Consider the following 19,096-nt stretch of genomic DNA (forward strand, 5'->3'; position numbering starts at 1 on the left):
GATCTCAACTTGTTGATACAAAATCATTTTTAGAAGAAAGATTTTGTCTACTACAGAAAAATATTGGCATTATGTTTGTTTTATAAAACAAATATTTTGTATAGGTTTGAAATATTTTATTCTTATGTGTGTTTAATTTTACATTGATATAAGTATAATTATTACACCTCCATCAGTACCGCCAAAACATCTCCTCAGAAAAGTCACTTCCTTCTGAATCCGTCCTTTTCTTTAACCAATGCAACTCTTAAACCTTCCCAGCGCCTAGACAAGAACCCTCTTCTCTTCCTCTCACTCTTCATCCTTTCCAAAAAGAAACCATCACCATGGAAAAAATAAACCTCTCATCTACTACTGCCACCAGACAAAGTAGAAGGTTTCGAAAAACCCTCAACCCAGAAGATACTATAAACTTGGAATCATCCATCGACTCAGATTTTCTCAAAACCGACAATGAAAGCAGTAAATCATCTAAGGACCTTCCCATTATCCAGGAAAAGGCAGGAAAGAGGCCTATGGAGCAGACCCCCAAAACATCTGCATGCAAGAAAGGGAAAGTGGAGAGTACATAATTTGGTCCATAGGACAAATTAATCTTCTATGGACCAAGTGAAAAATCAAGGTTTTAGTGCTATAAGTCAAAATCTATGGCTTATGGATGCACTGTAAGTCTCTCTCTTATGAAAAATCTGCATTGTGATTGCTATTTTTGATTTTCAACGTCTTTCCTCTCTGTTCGATACTATTGGGAGCTCCGTGTATGAAGAGCATGTGAGAATGTTCTATGCAAATTTGTTTGTGAATGATAAAGATGTCACGACCCAATTTTCCCTCTGTTTGGGTATCGTGATGGCACCTAGTCTTAGGGACTAGGTAAGCCTAACATTAATTGAAACAACAACATTATTTAAATAGCATCTAACAATTTGAAATAGAAATCTCTTAAAATTTACAATTTCTAAAATCGGTAGTACAAGTCATAAGCTCTACAAAGTGTTTGCTAGAAAACTTCTAAATACAACTGTCCAGAAATAAGAATAAACAGTGCAAAACAAAAACTTGAAGGTGACTCTGAAGCCTACGAACGCAACAGTAGGTTTACCTTAAGTTTCCACAACAACGACCAGCACATCCACTAACGAACAAAAACCTGGATCTGCACAAACATATGCAGAATAGTAGTATGAGCACACCACATCGGTGCCCAGTAAGTATCAACAGTAAACTCGGTGGAGTAGTGACGAGGGACAGTCAAGACACCCACTGGTCTGATAAAATGAACAAGTATAAGTATAGGAATAATGGAAATATGATATTTTCATAAAGACTATGCAGTATGATTAACAATACAGTAATTTTAATAAGAAAAGAGACAACAAGTATCAGCGGGATACCATAAAAATGACACAAAAAAGTGAATGGAACACAACCTAAATTCGGAATCACATATACAACAAGGACAAGTAATAACTCAACAACTACTACGGCTTTTACATAAGATTTTAGTCAACCAACTCCACGAGGTACCGAACCTCGGACAAATCACATTTCACGGGTCTCAATACCTGAACCCTAACACTTGGCATCTTGTGCCCTCATAACTCCTCATCACCACACTGACAACTTATGTGCCAATAGAGCCATTCTCACATAGAAGGCAAGTAACAAAGGTGTGATTTTATACTCAACAATATCAAGAAGAACCTCTTATCCGATAAGAATGCTTAACTACGTGTATGCTTGTGCAAGTGTCCTAACATAGTCCATACCAGCAAATAAGCATAAGGAGAAAGAACGGACAACAAGTAGAATATTTTCTCACAACTTTCACAAGATAAAGCTCACACAGGTAAGTATACCACTACACAAATATCAACAACAAGAATGCCCCCAGTCCATCACAAATCAATCTCTGACATAGCCCACCTTGTCTCGCCACATGTGCAATAGTAAAATAAATGCCATCCTTGTCTCGTCACATGTGCAATAGTAAAATAAATGTCATCCTTGTCTCGCCACACGTGCATAATAATGTTCCCACCTTGTCTCGCCACATGCACAACCCACATATATATATCCTACCTTGTCACGCCGCACGTGCAAATATCAATAGTTACAATAGCATGACAGAAACCTCGTACAACCCCATAACAACAACCACATAACAAAAACCTCGTGTATCACAATGTCAATAACCGCACGGCAGGAACCTCGTGCATCACCACAACAAGCACAATAGCAACAATGACAATAATACAAGGTACGACAAGTAAATCAACTCAAGAACTTTAAATCACCAAGAAATGGTAGAACCGGTTTACAAGGAATAACCATTGTAAAGAATACTAGGCGTAATAAGAACAACTCGATGGGGTAGTAAATAATATGTAACAATTGTCCCACAATGTACGGTTCAACAATAAGAAACTAACACGAGCCAAATAAATTCCAAATAAAACAAGTCGACTAAGATATAGGACATCTAAACTTCTTTTAAAGTTGGACAATTACGAAAGAGACACAACAACTTCAATTAAAGAATAGCAGCGGAAAGATAATCACAGTCTCAATTAAGGATGAACAATTACGGAAGAGATAATTATAACTTCAAATAAAGATAAGCAGTTAGGGAAAATATAACATGGCTATAAAAGAGATAACAGTTTCATTTGAGGCACATATGAATCAAGTAATAATAATAGTGAATCATGAAGTAATTGATTCTAATTAAGAAGGTAGATGCGAATCTAGTAATTAAGGAATGAAATCATAACAAGAACAACTGCATATTCAATGAATACGAGGACTTAAGAACCCTAAAAGGCCAACTTTCCACAAATAAGTATGTGCATGCACTCGTCACCTCGTGTACACGGACTACAATCAACATAGAAGACTCCAATCCTAAGGTGGAAATCCCCCACACAAGGTTAGACAAGATACTTATCTCGAATCAAGCTCAATAAGTCCGTAAGAATGCCCTTTCCTCGATTATCAGACTCTGAATGGCTCAAATCTAGCCAAACGCAATTGCATATCATGAATACAACCATAGTAGATTCATCTAACTAATGAAAATGATATTTTAATAAATTTTTTGAAATCCGCCCTAAAAGGTCGACCCGGGCCCACATCTCGAAATCGGGTAAAAGTCAAAAAATACGAACACTCATTCACTCACGAGTCTAACCTTAGTAAAATCATCAAATTCTGATACCATTTGGTCTCTCAAATCGTGGTTTTTCATTTTGGATATTTTCTTCAAAAACCAACATTTTTCTCAACTCAAAACACAAATTAAATGATAAAAACAAAGAAAAAATTATGAAATATATTAAATTCTCGGTGAAGAAAACTTACCTAGTTGATTTGCTTGAAAAACCCACAAAGAATCACTCAAAACCGAGCTATACAACTCAAAATATGATGAAAATGGTCTAACCCTTGATTTGAGAATATATTCTGCCTGCCCAGGTATTTGTACATCATGATCGCAGAATAAATGATGTGATCGCGTAGAAGGAAAATGGCTACTGTCTGAAATGTGCTACGCGATCGCGGAAGGGCTTATGCAATCGCATAGTGAAGGAATTATCTGCTGCCCAAAGCCACACTTCGCGATCGCGAAGCAGAAGATGCGATCGCGTAGAAGGAGTAGACAGACTTCGGCGATTGCGAACAAGGTCATGCGAACGCGAAGAGTAACGAGTACCAGTGCTCAAGGCCAGGTTTCTACTATGTGAACACGATGGAGGGGATGTGAACGCGAAGAAGGGGAAAGTAGACCTTCGCGATCGCGAATGGAATCACGCGAACGCGAAGAACAATAATTCATTCTCCCCAAATTGCACTACGCGAACGCGGAAGAAGTGACGCGAAAGTGATTAAGGAAACCAGATGGCAGAAACTAGCAGTCAAAAAACAGAAGAAATTAGCCCGTAGCCCATCCGAAACACACCCGAGGCTCCTGAGACCCCGTCTAAACACACAAACAAGTTTCATAACCTAACACGGACTCGCTCGAGGTCTCAAATCACATCAAATAAAGTCGAAACTACGAATCGCACCATGAATCGGACTTATGAACTTTCAAATCTTCCAACTCCTAAAACTCACGCCAAAACCTATCAAATCAACCCAGAATGATGTCAAATTTTGCAGGAACTTCCCAAATAACATAAAGGAGCTTTTCCAACTCTTGGAATCGCATTCCGACCCCGATATCAAAAAGTCCACTTCTGGTCCAAAACTCCAAAAATTTGACTTTTGATATTTCAAGCCTAAATGAGCTACAAATCCCAAATTCACAGTTCAGACACGCTCCTAAGTCCAAAATCACCCAACGGAGCTAACAAAACCGACGGAACTCCATTCTGGAGTCGTCTTCATACAGTTCCGACTACGATCGAAATCTTAAGACTTAAGCTTCTATTTTAGGGACTAAATATCCCAAATCACTCTGGATCATCCGGTAACTGAATTCAACCATGCACGCAAGTCAATACATATAATACGAAGTTGTTCAAGACCTTATGCCGCCGAACGAAGCTTATATTCTCAAAATAATTGGTCGGGTCATTACAAAGGATGATTTAGAGTCCATGGTTTTAGGCACTCGAATTATTCTTGACTCTTATCAATTTGAGAAGATTTTGTCTGCTAAGTTTAATGAGTATGAGATTTTTGTGCAAAATTCCTAGCCAAAAGGCTTTGAAGTTTTCTTAGAAGAAGCAAAAGCCTTCTTGTCTGATAATCCTCCGGACATTGGTCCCAAAAATCTTAAGTTTGAACATCGGGTTTTGGCCCACATGATAGCCACCACTTTACTTCCTAGAACTGGGTCCTTCAGCACTTTGTCTACTAGAGATATCTTTGTTCTTTACTGTCTTGTGAACGATCAAAGACTCAACTGGTTTGTATGGATTCGTCAATATATGCTTGAGAGTATCAGGGATATATCCTCTTCTACTGCTTGTCTACCCTATGGCCTACTTATCTCACATATTCTTAAAGTTATGAAGGTTGATTTGGCACCTTTTACACCCAAGCATATTACCAGTACATATGATAAGACAACATTTTCTATGATGGGTTACACCTTAAGTAATGATGGATGGATCAAGCGCGCCAAAGTTGAAAGTATCCCAGCACATATTGAAGCTCCCACTGAACCACCAGAATCTCAGCCAATTGCCTCTCAAAATATTCAGCAGATTCAATAATATCTAGGTAGTGTAAAACTCATGCTCGTGGAGATGAAAGAGCATGTAGACAAAATCAGGAAAGTCACTAAGGAAACATGTACAGATGTGGCCAAGTTTAGGATGGATATGGGAGCCACATGGAGACAAGGAACTAGAGCATTCAATTCCATCACAAAAAAAATGGACAAGTTCGTCAAAGATGTTGAAATCTCCTATGACTTTTTCTGCACCAAAGTTATCCAAACCCTCAAGTACTTCCTGAGGTGAAATTAAGGCATGTTTGTGTGTGTTAAAAATAATCTTTTTTGTGTGATTGCTTTTGTTTTAAGACTTATCTTTTTTGCATTGGTCTGTATAAACCATTACTTTATGCCTCTACTGAAGGCATTACTTATGTTGCCCTAACTAGTATGCATATTCTCTGTATATATTTTCTTGTGTTATATATACTGGGCTTGCATTTTCTTTCCTTTTTGATTGATGTCAAAGGGGGAGAACATTATGGAGAAGTAAATCAACAACTCAGGGGGAGAAGTAATGAGTACAACAACTCGGGGGGTGCAGGCATCTCAAAGTGATGAAAGGAAAATATACTTTGTTTACTCTCTCTTTATTGTCATCATCAAAAATGGGGAGATTGTTACATCTAAGTTTCAATGATGACAATTGTGCAAAATTAATTCCTATCTACTTTGATGGTAGGAATCAAGGCACCAACAGAAGGAAATGAGAACAAGGAAAAGTTGGTGATGCTAAATCAAAGGAAACGATGCTAGGACAAGAAGCTATCAAAAAAGGAAACCAAATCCCAGAAGATTTAGCAGAAGCACAAGCCAAGAAGACCAAGAAGGAAGGAAGTAATGGGAGACAATTTAAGTGGGAAACAGAACATAGTGGGAGACAATTGGAAGTGTTGCTCCTTTCTTTGATAAAACAATGAAGTACTCCTTGGAATAATTAATCCACCCCACCAAATGAGACAACTTGAAGTGCTTCTCATTTTTGACATGGAACAAAGCACTTCTTGGATTAATAAATCTATCCCATCTCTCTTGAAGGAATCTGAGACACCTTCCTCAAGTAAAATACCAAATACACAACAATACTCAGCTATAAGAATACTGGCAAACTCAAGGACTGAGCTGCACAACTACAAACACTATCTTCTAAGTCTGTCTAGTTCTTAGCACAAGCACTATATTCTTAAGTCTACAAGTGCCACAAAAGATAGGAAGAGTTAGAACACAAAAGAGAGTTGTGTCAACATCCAGAAATTATTGTTGCTAAACATCGTTGGTGGTGAACGAGCAAAAAAACCATCATTGTTGTAATTCTTTATCAAGATCTAAGAGAACCTTTATGACCCAAGGTAAATTGGACGTAAGTACCACACCGGTACTGAACCAGTATAAAAATTATTGTGTCTTGTTTTGCTTTCAATTCATTGCATTCATCTCTATCTTATCTGTGTGTTGTTCAAAAACCAGTCGACTAAACTCAACCTTAGTCAACTAAGTTTTAATAGTCCACAATTCACCCCTCTTGTACTTTCAGTGTCCTTATTGATCTTAAAGATTACGAGTAGGCCGGGCCCTTTCCCGACGTTGAATCAGTTGTTCAGTAGTAGGTATTTATAAAGGCTTCATACACCGTATTTGTGTGTTTACTTGCATTCAGTTCCACACCTATTTCATGTCTTAGGCCAATGGCCACGGTGATATATATAAGACTTTTACATTTTGCATTTGCCTTTCAAGTTATGGAATGTAATCTGTTACAGGTACATGTTAGTTGCATATAGAGCATAGTCCACCCCATTCAGACTTGGGGTGTGATACATGCTTCCCATCAATACTTAGTTTGATAATTTATGTTCTTATAATCTATTTCTATGGCAATATTTTGGCTGATATTGTAGCAACAACTTTCTGAGATAGCAGGCAAACCGTGGAGGGAGTCGCGTCCACGAGTTTGTTATTATGGTCTATATTTCATGAATATAATTTTTCCATCCCATCTGCTTAAGTATTAATCATGAGTTTTGATGGAAGAGTTTACTTTGAAAAACAGCAGAAGTTTACACCCTTTTGGTATAATATTTCTGGAACATTAAGTTGACCTATCAGAAGAAAGGGGAACTAATGGACAAAATTCAGCTTTCAACAGAATATTATTTCTTACTTAAATAATTGATCTTCATTACGTTATTAGAGTGAATAAAAAGATTAGGGTAGTTGGGCCTGATTTGTGCAATATAAAGGAAGGGATTAGGCTGAACAATTATACTATGATTGCCCAGTAATTGCCTTCCAACAACAGAGACCTAAATAAAAATCTTCAACAAGCCTCCACATATACATAGTCTATTTCTGGGCAGTATGTATATCAAGCTCCATGTGAAAGTTATACATAAGCTCTTGATACTTGGTGGCTGATAATTTTGGAGTTCTCTGGAGATTATTAGTATAGTTGACATAGTAAAGTCCAAATCTTATGGTATATCCATCTAGCCACTCAAAGTTGTCAAGAAGGGACCAAACAAAGTACCCCCTTACATCTGCACCTTTCCTGATGGCATTTGCCAATGAATTTAAGTTGCTATGTAAGTATTTCACTCTACGAACATCGTTCAAAATATCCTCTATAGAAGAACTGTTCCCAGCAAAGCCTGCAACATTGCCAGTTATGTTAGTAGTTGTATCCGCCGGTAGATCAAATTGCATCTCGCACAAGTAATTAGTTGATGAAATGTATCTCATTCTAAAGGACAAGAATGTGAAATATTTTTCATACCATTTTCAGTGATAAACATAGGAGTATTGTTGAATTTTTCCTTCAGATACATCACAACTTTTTCAATCCCTTGTGGGTACACAAATTGCCAGTCCACTTCCCCCTGATTCATTAAAAAAACATTCTTTAGCAGTGTAGAAAGTGCAAGTAATAATTTGCAGAATAAGATTAAAGATAAGAATACTAATGTGATTTAAGGAAACATACGGGTTCCCCAATGTAGATGCCGTCTCTTTGTGTAGTCCTAAAATAAGAACCCTCTGACCAAGAGTTTCCATTTTCACAGGCAGAATATAAGCAATCTTTGATATAGCAAGCCGAATAATGATTGATGCCAATGAAATCTAGGCCATAACTCAACTTGCTCAAATCATTCATTGAAAATTCTGGAAGATTAGATCCCAATATTTGTACCATTTCTTTAGGATATGTTCCTAATATAATAGGGTCTAAAAACCTGCAAGTGGGTACTTAGTAAGAAAATATTCTTTTACTCTCTTTCCGATGCATAAATATCAGATCGTAGAACCAAATTACTTATATAGAAGGCTTACCAACTGTCATAGAATGATCGAGCTCTATGAGTTGCAGCTATGTCTTCTGAGGAATTGCTTAACGGTTCATACCATTCGAAACCCATAGTAATGCCAATCATGCCTCCTTGACTTTTCTGAAAAGCAGCAGAAAATAGACTATATTAACTAACTTACAATTTCAGGGTCGATTGAAATGAAGGAATCAGAAGGAAAAGACCCCAAAAAGAAGAAAAGAAAGAAAGTGGGATTCCTATATTATGGTGATTTGATAGATAGCATAATGGAGGGAGTTTCCAAGGATAACATTTTCACATCTAGTCGTCTAAATATACAATTTCCCTATTTTACTTCATCAAAAATAGTTAGAGACTCATGATGATATCTTGCTTTACCTAGTGTTCCCTTCCCTTTCAATAGACAAGCCAACATGAGTAGCATTGCACTAGAAGAGTAATTACTATTTGAACAAGTTGTGTGCAAGATCATGCCAAGTTGAGAATTGACATGATAATGGAGAAAAGGGAATTAAAGAGCCGTCGAAAAAACCTGATATCTGGTGCGGTAAATGCTGACAGCATCTGCATGAGATAGGATCATATTGTGAGCTGCAATGAAGGGTTCCCTTTCTGAATCCCCAGCACTACAATTCCCAAATATACCAGAGCATCGAGATGGAGGGCAAGTCCCATCTCTATAGCCACTAATGGCCACGAAGTTAGCCTCATTCATCGTTACCCAGTATTTAACTCTATCTCCCAAGTATTTGAAGCATATGTTTGCGAAATAGCTGAAATCATCCCTGAAACAAAACCCATGTAACACGAATGTAACTTGTTCATCGTTTTGGGTTTTGATAGAATCTACAACTAGCTTTAAGTATAAGAGGGTCCCAACTACTTATGGTAAGTTATGGACAATTATTTGGACTAAATAAAATCTTAACGATGTGATTAAAGTGAGCATGAGTTGTACCCTGGTCCACAAGAGAGTTCTGAGTTCATTGGGATATTTATAGTACTCCACTAGTTAGTAGTAGTTGTCAGTAATAAAGTGTGGCAAAGAAGTTAAAAATTGAGTTAATTAATGACTCTAATAACTCCATTGAGTTAATATATACCTTGAGATGGAGACCTTATAAATTACTGGAGTAATCAAATTGAATGGGATTTGGATGGCTTGTAACCAATTGTGAACCTAAATGGAGTAAGTTTGAAATTGTCATAACAGGTATTGATATAGTTTGATACAAACTATCATGTTGGTTGATTTAATTGGACGTGCTTAACGTCATTTAAGTATTTGGAGTGCGAGGTAGATGTAAGTTGAGATGTATGTCCCTTTAAGGTATTTTTATGAAAAATACATATTTCCTAAGATATAGAAAATGTTTAGAAATGTTTATAATGTAGAATGCATGCTCTTATAAATGTTTTAAGATATGTAGAATGCATGTTCATATCATGGATAGATAGATGTTCTGATACACAGTTTAAAGCATTGGGCTCCTCTAAAATTGGGCTGTGACGCTTACCGTATCTGTGAACTTAGCCAACCACCATATCTGTCCTCAAGTTCTTGTGGTATGTCAAAATGTGTTAATGTGACAAACGGCTGGATCCCTGAAGTCATAGCAAATAACGAACTCGTTTGAGCCCAAAATTTTACTTCTTTTCTACATTTTGGATTATCTAAAGCATAAAACTGTAATTAGCAAGAGAAGCAGAATTGACCTTTCTGTAGGAGTGCATCAATGAGCTTACTGTAGTGCTCAATTCCGGCCATATTAACTTCTCCAAATATCCCCTCTGAATAAAATTACAACCGACCAAAAAAAATAAAAAAGATTCTCATTGTAAAACAATTAGGAGTTTATTTGTTTAAGACGAGGAAGGGGAGCCTTGGCGTAACTGGTAAAATTGCCTCCATGTGATCAGGAGGTTACGGGTTCGAGCCGTGGAAACAACATCTTGTAGAAATATTGGGTAAGGCTGCGTACCATAGATTCTTGTGGTCCGGCCCTTCCCGGACCCCGCACATAGCAGAAACTTAGTGTACCGGGCTGCCCTTATTAGTTTAAGATAAGATGAAGGAAAGAGAGCAGTGACAGTTATAACTTACTAGGCAGAATTCTTGCCCATGAGATAGAGAAACGAAAGCTATTCACACCCATATCTGCCATGAGTTTGATGTCCTCCTGTTTACATTTTAATACCAAACAGATTAGAACTCTTCCATTTCATGATTTACGCTTTTATATTATTGCTAATACACTGCATTAGTCTAAGCAGCTTTGAAATTAGCAACAAATGCGCATGTTCTTATCTGCTTTCATATGATGCTGATTAGTTTTGACCCATAAACTGAAACCAATTATGTGAGTTTTAAATCCTAATTACAAAGAAGAATCTAACTTTTTTCGCCCTTTTGTGTCAACATGCATGTATGCCTTCTGTCCAGCACAATTAGGCTGTTCACTTTGCTTATGCAGGAACAAAATTAATTTTGATCTCCTAATAAAGTCACAAATTGTTCAATCGTAAGTACCTCCTATCTAGTTTATATATTGTTGTGTGAGCAGTATTTCATAATAGCATGAAAACGTTTTGAGTGAGTTTCAGTAGGCAAAAATTATTTAGCAAAAACAATCTAATTAATCTCAATGTCCCTCACTTTTGATTCATATCAACTGGTTTGGCATTTCACTCAGGATAAAATACAAATTGTGCAAGGTTCAGAAATACATTGTCCCCCGACTAACACCTCTCCCAGCTATATATATATTTCTTAATTCTCTCTTTCCCAACTTCATCGTTCTTTTTTCATTCACTTAATTACCATTCCTAACTCAATACGCGGTGGATCAACCTCCCCCTTTTTGCCATCCCTACTGACATTTCTTAAAGGTAGTGGGTATTTGTGTAACAGCTGCCTCCTGTGCCAAAATAGTGAATCTGATTTAAACACATTTATGTAGTCAAGAAGGCAGAAAATTATTCTCAGTGCAATACTAGAAAATTTACATAATATGTCGGAAGTATATATTTACATTTAGAATGAATGTGTAATATAGCCAAATTTTCATGACATTTGCCATGACATAATATCCATTATAACAAATTTGTGGTTCATGACATTTGTCATTATAACAAATTTGTGATTCATGACATTTGCCATGACATAATATCCATTATTAGGCTAAGGATTTCTTGTTATAAATAGAGGAGTTTCTCCTCATTTGTAAACACACCAATTCAAGAGTTTTTCACTCTTGTCTTTCTTTCTACTCCTTTATTTCATTATAGAGTATTTTGTAAGAGAGTGAGTGTTGGGAAACACTTTTGTGAACCCTTTCTTTGGAGTGATCTTGTGAGGTTATTCTCTTGGGGTATTTGGGATTAATTAGAGTATTTACTCTAATTTTGTACTCTCTTTTGTACTCTTGTTGGTATAGTGAAATTGCTCCTCTCCGCGTGTGGACGTAGGTCACCTTGACCAAACCACGTTAAATTTGTGTCTTTTTTATTTTCTTTAATTGCCTTTATTATCAACTTCCACTGTCTTTGTTATTATCATTATACCGTTGTTTGGCTAAATTTCGCACTACCCGGGTTTCCGATCCTAACAAATTGGTATCAGAGCCAGATCTAACCGGGTTAGTTTAAATAGCCAAAATGACTCTAACAAAGTCTTATGTTGAGAAATTTGACCGAAGTGCAAACTTCGGAATATGGAAATTAAAGATGGAAGCTATCCTAATTCAGGATGGCTTAGATTTGGCACTGCAAGGAAATGAGAAGATGCCGGATAACATGACGGACGAGGAGTTTGCCGTCATAGACAAAAAGACAAAAGCAGGTATTATTTTAAATCTTTCAAATGAGGTTTTGCGTGAAGTTGCAGCAGAAAGCTCAACCAAAGTCATATGGGAAAAGCTTAAAGCCATATATATATGAAAAGAACAGTAGAAAACAGACTTTACCTAAAGAAAAAACTCTACACTTTTCGTATGGCTGAAGGTACCTCTATACTTACTCATCTTGATACTTTTGATTCTCTTCTTATGGATTTAAGTAACATAGATGCTGAAATCAAAGATGAGGATCAAGCTGTGTTATTGCTTATTTCTTTACCCCAGTCGTTTAAACATATAAGAGATACTATGCTTTATGGAAAGGATAATATCTCTTATAAAGATATCAAATCTATTTTGAAATCAAAAGAACAAATAGGTAGAGATATTACTGGGGAAATTAGTGGGAACCAAGGGGAGGGCTTATTCATAAGAGGTAGATCCAATAAGAAAGATTCAAGTAGTGAGAAACCTAAATCAAGGTCAAAATCCAGAAACAGAAATGTCATGTGCAAATATTGTCATAAGAAAGGTCATATTATTTCTGATTACTTTAAATTGAAAAACAAAGAAAAGCATACAGAAAAGAAAAATGAGCACAAAAATACTGATACTGCCGAAGCAAGTGTAGCTGCTGATTAGACTGAGGGAACTATTTTTTAGCAACTAATAATAGTTTCAAATCTAACAATGAGTGGATTTTAAATTCGGGTTGTTCTTATCATATGTGTCCTAGTCGGAATTTATTTACCACATATGAATCTATTGGAGGTGGAGTTGTCTTGATGGACAACAATGCTGCCTACAAAGTTATTGGAAAAGGTACAGTCCGAATCAAAATGCACGATGGTGTGGTGAGAACTCTCACCGATGTTAGACATGTTCCAGACTTGAAGAAAAATCTCATCTCTTTGGGCACTCTAGAATCTCTTGGGTGCAAGTACACAGGTGAAGGTGAAGTTCTTAAAATTTCTCATGGTGCTTTTGTGATCATGAAAGCACGCAGATCTGATACGTTGTATACACTTTTGGGATCTACTGTTACAGGTGCTGCTGCAGTTTCAATATCAGATAAATCAGATTCTGACATCACCAAATTATGGCATATGTGATTGGGGTATATGAGTGAAAAAAGTTTTTTCATCCTCAGTAAAAGAGGTCTCTTATGTGGCCAAAGTACCAGAAATATGGAGTTCTGTGAACATTGTGTGTTCGGGAAGCAGAAAAGAGTCAGCTTCAAATCTCCAGCGATTCATAGAACAAAAGGTACTTTGGATTACATTCATTCAGATCTTTGGGGTCCTTCACGTACCCCATCAAAAGGTGGTGCCAGGTATATGTTAACTTTCATTGATGATTATTCAAGGAAATTTGGGTTTATTTCCTGAAAAATAAAAGTGATGTTTTCTTAAATTTCAAATAATGGAAAGTTTTGATTGAGAAGCAAACAGGAAAACATGTTAAGCGGCTTAGAACAGATAATGGCTTGGAATTTTGTAATGATGAATTCAATGAATTTTGCAAGAATGAAGGAATTGCTCGACATCGTACCGTGAGAATGACACCTTAGCAAAATGGTGTGGCAGAAAGGATGAATAGAACTCTTTTGGAAAGGGCTCGTTGCATGATTTCAAATGCTGGGTTGACAAACGCCTTTTGGGCAAAAGCTATCTCTACAGCTTGTTATATTGTCAACCGAGATCCTTCTGCACCTTTGAACTTTAAGATTCCAGAGAAAATATGGTCAGGTACTCCTGCTAATTATTTTGATTTAAAGATATTTGGTTGCCCTACATACATGCATGTAAATGATGAAAAATTAGAGCCAAGGGCTAAAAAGTGTATTTTCCTTGGGTATGCATCTGGGGTGAAAGGATACCGACTATGGTATCCTAATCCCATGACACCAAAATTTATAATTAGCATAGATGTAACCTTTGATGAATCCTATATGTTACATTCTAGAAAAGAGTCTTCTAGTTCTTGTAATACAGGTAAATGAAAGAGTATACAAAACTAGGTGGAGATTGAGATTGGCATTCCTTCTAAGCCAAACTCATCAACTTTGGAGCAAAATATAGCTGAAACTCTTAAAGTTGAGACAGAAGCTGAAATTCCTGAAGTTGAGACTCCTGAAGTTGAACTAGAAGAAGAGGAGTATTCTATAGCCAAACATAGACCAAGAAGAGAAGGTAAGCAACCATTAAGCTTTGGAGATTATGTTGCATTTTCTTTTTCAGTTGCACAGGAAACTGAAGAAATTAGAGAACCATCAAAATATTCAGAAGCAGTTTCTGGTGCTGACTCAGCCAAGTGGCTGATTGCAATGAATGAAGAAATTGAGTCTCTCCACAAGAATGGTACTTGGTCTCTTATGAAGCCGCCATCAGGAAAAATAATTGTTGGTTGCAAATGGGTCTTCAAGAAAAAGGATGACATTCCAGGGGTTGAAGATGCGAGGTATAATGCACGATTAGTTGCAAAGGGCTATAGTCAAATACAAGGAGTTGATTTTAATGATATTTTCTCACATGTTGTTAAACATAGCTCTATTTGTGTCTTGCTTGCCTTCGTTGCCATGTATGATTTGGAATTAGAACAACTTGATGTTAAGACAACTTTCTTACATGGCGAACTTGAGGAACAAATATACATGCATCAACCCGAAGGATTTGAAATTGAAGGAAAAGAAGATCATATTTGCTTGTTAAAGAAATCCTTGTACGAATTAAAGCAGTCTCCAAGACAATGGTATAAAAGGTTTGATTCCTTTATGTTGGGTCATGGTTATTCGAAGAGCATGTATGATAGTTGTGTTTACTTCCGGAAGTTAACTAATGGTTCATTTGTGTACCTATTATTATTATATGTTGATGACATGCTCATTGCTGCTAAGGATTTAACAGAAATTCATAATTTGAAAAGTCAGCTGAAAAGTGAATTTGAGATGAAAGATTTGGGAGCAGCTAAGAAAATCCTTGGCATGGAGATCAAAAGAGATTGAAAAGCCAACAGGCTATTTCTCACCTAGAAGAAGTACTTGAAGAAAGTCTTGGAGAGGTTTGGCATGAAAGATGTTAAACCAGTTAGTACCCCTCTTGCTGCTCATTTTAAATTATCAGCTGCTCAGTCCCCGCAGTCAGAGGAAGAAGAGAGGTACATAGCACATGTTCCTTATTCCAGTGCAGTCGGCAGTATTATGTATGCAATGGTTTGTACACGTCCAGATATTTCACAAGTAGTGAGCTTGGTAAGCCGATATATGGCTTGCCCTGGTAAAGCACATTGGCATGCTGTGAAATAGATTCTCAGATACTTGCGAGGTACTTCAAACACATATTTGGAGTTTGGGAGAAATACTAACACTTTGGTTGGTTATGTAGACTCAGATTATGCAAGTGATCTTGACAAAAGAAGATCCGTGACAGGCTATGTATTTTGCATCGGTGGTTGCGCTATTAGTTGGAAAGCTACATTATAACATGTAGTAGCTTTATCTACTACCGAAGCAGAATATATGACAGTGACCGAGGCGACCAAAGAAACTTTATGGTTGAAGGGTCTACTTGCAGAACTCAATTTACACCAAAGTGGTATTACCATTTTCTGTGATAGTCAAAGTGCCATTCACTTGACTAAAGATCAAATGTATCATAAGAGGACGAAGCACATTGATATAAAGTATCATTTCATCTGAGAAACCATTGATGAAAGAAAAGTCTCTATTCAGAAGATCAACACTAGAGACAATCCTTCTGACATGTTCACAAAACCTCTTCAAGTGTCCAAGTTCAAGCTTTGCCTGAACATGATTGGCATTTATGAAGAATGATTTTTCCCATTGGGTTTTTGGCGGAGAATGTGGAGCAAATTTACTATATATAAGCCGAAATTAGGCCAAGGTGGAGATTTGTAATATGGCCAAATTTTCATGACATTTGCCATGACATAATATCCATTATAATAAATTTGTGGTTCATGACATTTGCCATGACATAATATCTATTATAACAAATTTGTGAATCATGACATTTGCCATGACATAATATCCATTATTAGGCTAAGGATTTCTTGCTATAAATAGAGGAGTTTCTCCTCATTTGTAAACACACCAATTCAAGAGCTTTTCACTCTTGTCTTTCTTTCTCCTCCTTTATTTCATTATAGAGTATTTTGTAAGAGAGTGAGTGTTGGGAAATACTTGTGTGAACCCTTTCTTTGGAGTGATCTTGTGAGGTTATTATCTTGGGGTATTTGGGATTAATTAGAGTATTTACTCTAATTTGTACTCTCTTTTGTACTCTTGTTGGTATAGTGAAATTGCTCCTCTCCGTTTGTGGACGTAAGTCACCTTGACCGAACCACGTTAAATTTGTGTCTTCTTTATATTCTTTAATTGCCGTTATTATCAACTTCCATTGTCTTTGTTATTGTCATTATACCGTTGTTTTGCTAAATTTCGCACTACCCGGGTTCCCGATCCTAACAGAATATATAGGATTTTACTACATTAAGCAATAGCTACGTGACCGTTCTTGGTAAAATTAAAGAAACCTACTTAATTCTATATTGATGCCTCTGAAGAAAATTTTTGATTGAGCGGAAAAGCAAAAAGAAAACTAAGTTAGATGTTGAACACGTTGAACAAAGAATCAAAAGAAGCCTAGAATGGGTTCGATTTGGTAGAATATATTGTATAGATGAAGTTCGATGCTAATTGCTAGCTACCATGGAGTGATACTTGAGTATTTATTGTTCAAAATAGTCATTGATAGACCAAAATCATACTTTAGAAATACCATAATTATCTTTTGCAAATCTACTGTATAAACTTAAACAACGATAAAGAATAACCTAAGACTTGTTCGAATCCAGATGATTCTCATTCTACCATTTGGTATTTTCATTAAATGAAGATTAAACTTTGGATAATGAGTTGCATCAGCCTATTTATCATGGTGTGTTCCTACATTGAATGGATTGTAGCTAAAGAAGAAAATAGTAAAAAAAAATTATATTCTTTTCAATGCACAGTCTGAATCACCGTTAAGTTTTCTCATTGACCACGTTAGTTTTTTAACAAGAGTTAACCCAGTTTTTTAGTTGGATCAAAGATGCTCCACTTTAGAAAACTTAAGGGACTAAAAACGCTCAAGGACATATTTAAAGGATAAAAATAAATCTACTTCCATAAAAGACAATTTTAGCTTAAAACTCGGCAATTGGTTCTGTGTTTGCAGAAATTAATTAATTTTTGAAGCATTTAAAATAAAAAAAGGCTGAGCATCAACTAGATAATAGATTACCAAATAACGATGGTAGTGATCAACAGCAACATCTCCATTGCTTCCATCCTTAACATGACCTGCAACAAGACAAAAATAATAAATTACATGAATTCTTTTTTCTCTATTTGTGGGGTGTGCGGGGAGCTGGTGACTGGTGTTGCTTGATTTGGTAGCCTAAAAACACAGTAAATAAAATTCGTGTTGCAAACATTGAAAGAAATTGGCATTCTGAAAGCTCACCAGCTTCATGGGTAAAAACGTCCCAGTTGCTGAGGCCTTTCCCATCACTGAGGAAAGCTCCTTCATACTACGTAGAAAAAAAGAAGAGCGGTTACAAACAAGAATATCGGGAAAAAGGTAAAAACAAAAAGGGGGAAAAAGAACTGTGAGAAGAACCTGGTAATATGAAGAGGCCGTTCCAAACAAGAAATTGCTTGACAATGTAACTTGGTTTGAATTTTCTTGGAAAATAAGCTTGTCTGTTTGATGACATGACACCATGAAACCAGAAAAGAAGATACAAATTGCTAAGCAGGTATGCCAAAACACTGCAGGTTCCATGTTAGGAAGTCAAAAGTACACTGTTTTTTTCAGTGGAAATGATGGGAAGATAATTAGTTGCTTGTACTTCAATTTTAAAGTCAGAGAGAAAAGGCAAGAAGAAAAGGCAACATCTCACACGTTTAAATAGAAATAATCTAGAGAAAATGGCCAGAAATATCCCTCAGCTATACTCAACACTTAAAACTACATCCTTGTACTATCACAATGAGCAAAAAACATTCCCTAAACTGTCACAAAAATGAGAAATTACATCCTTCCGTTAGTTTTCTGTTAAAAACTAACGAGTTCAACCAGAAGCACATGCATGACTATTCCGCAGAACCACCAACTCTGTCGGAGTGCGAGCTGACGTAAATAAAAATTCAGCACATGCTTAAAATTCTTCCTTATGTCTCTCCCTCCTCCTCTTGGTTCAATTTTACGTCCCTTCTCAATTTCTATATTTTTACATACATGGAAAAACGTAAATTATATAGCTGGATAGAGGAAATCTGGTTTATTAAGCGGTAAAAAAAGTTCATAAATCAATTTATTTTATAAAAAAATTGAACTATTAAACCAAATTGCAAATTAATAAGTTATGTAAAAAGGAAGAAACTATCTTACATGTTATTCTACATATTGTCGTAAATTAATCCCATCAAATATGTACTCCTTTTCTTGTTAACGGTATTCCTTTTCTTTTCTCGGAACATCTTATAATCTTATTAAGTTTTAGTAAAAGATGAAAGTGTTTTTATATGACACTTAAAAAGAAAAAGAGAATAGAAAATCTATATACATATATACAGAGGTTGAGTTGCCAGACTAAATATGCTGAAAATTTGCTAATGTGTTGGATCCGCCAATAAGAGGTGCTAA

The 19,096-nt window shown here is 36.3% G+C and overlaps 1 protein-coding gene across 1 annotated transcript; it reads right to left on the reverse strand.

Annotated features, from left to right (window-relative positions):
• Window positions 1–7,355: 7,355 nt before the first annotated feature.
• On the reverse strand, window positions 7,356–18,333 carry LOC104094910 (beta-glucosidase 18-like). The gene is made up of 11 exons (XM_070186198.1): window positions 18,068–18,333; window positions 17,912–17,978; window positions 17,690–17,748; window positions 10,652–10,727; window positions 10,264–10,338; window positions 10,065–10,152; window positions 9,080–9,332; window positions 8,552–8,667; window positions 8,205–8,454; window positions 7,998–8,100; window positions 7,356–7,872 (listed from the first exon to the last, which is right to left on the reverse strand). Exons 1-11 carry the CDS (start codon window positions 18,230–18,232, stop codon window positions 7,568–7,570), a joined length of 1,557 nt encoding a protein of 518 aa, XP_070042299.1. The 5' UTR covers window positions 18,233–18,333; the 3' UTR covers window positions 7,356–7,567.
• Window positions 18,334–19,096: the final 763 nt, after the last annotated feature.

The sequence above is a fragment of the Nicotiana tomentosiformis genome, chromosome 9 (genome assembly GCF_000390325.3).
Source record: "Nicotiana tomentosiformis chromosome 9, ASM39032v3, whole genome shotgun sequence".
Lineage (NCBI taxonomy): Eukaryota > Viridiplantae > Streptophyta > Magnoliopsida > Solanales > Solanaceae > Nicotiana > Nicotiana tomentosiformis.

What these genes read in the sequence shown, in the direction of transcription:
- LOC104094910 (XM_070186198.1), bottom strand. Translation starts at nt 18,232, where the DNA reads ATGGAACCTGCAGTGTTTTGGCATACCTGCTTAGCAATTTGTATCTTC. An exon ending in ATCACTACCATCGTTATTTG is followed by an intron (nt 10,728 to 17,689) that starts GTAATCTATTAT and finishes AAATGTAAACAG; the next exon opens with GAGGACATCAAACTCATGGC. An exon ending in TATGTTTATCACTGAAAATG is followed by an intron (nt 7,873 to 7,997) that starts GTATGAAAAATA and finishes GCAATGTTGCAG; the next exon opens with GCTTTGCTGGGAACAGTTCT.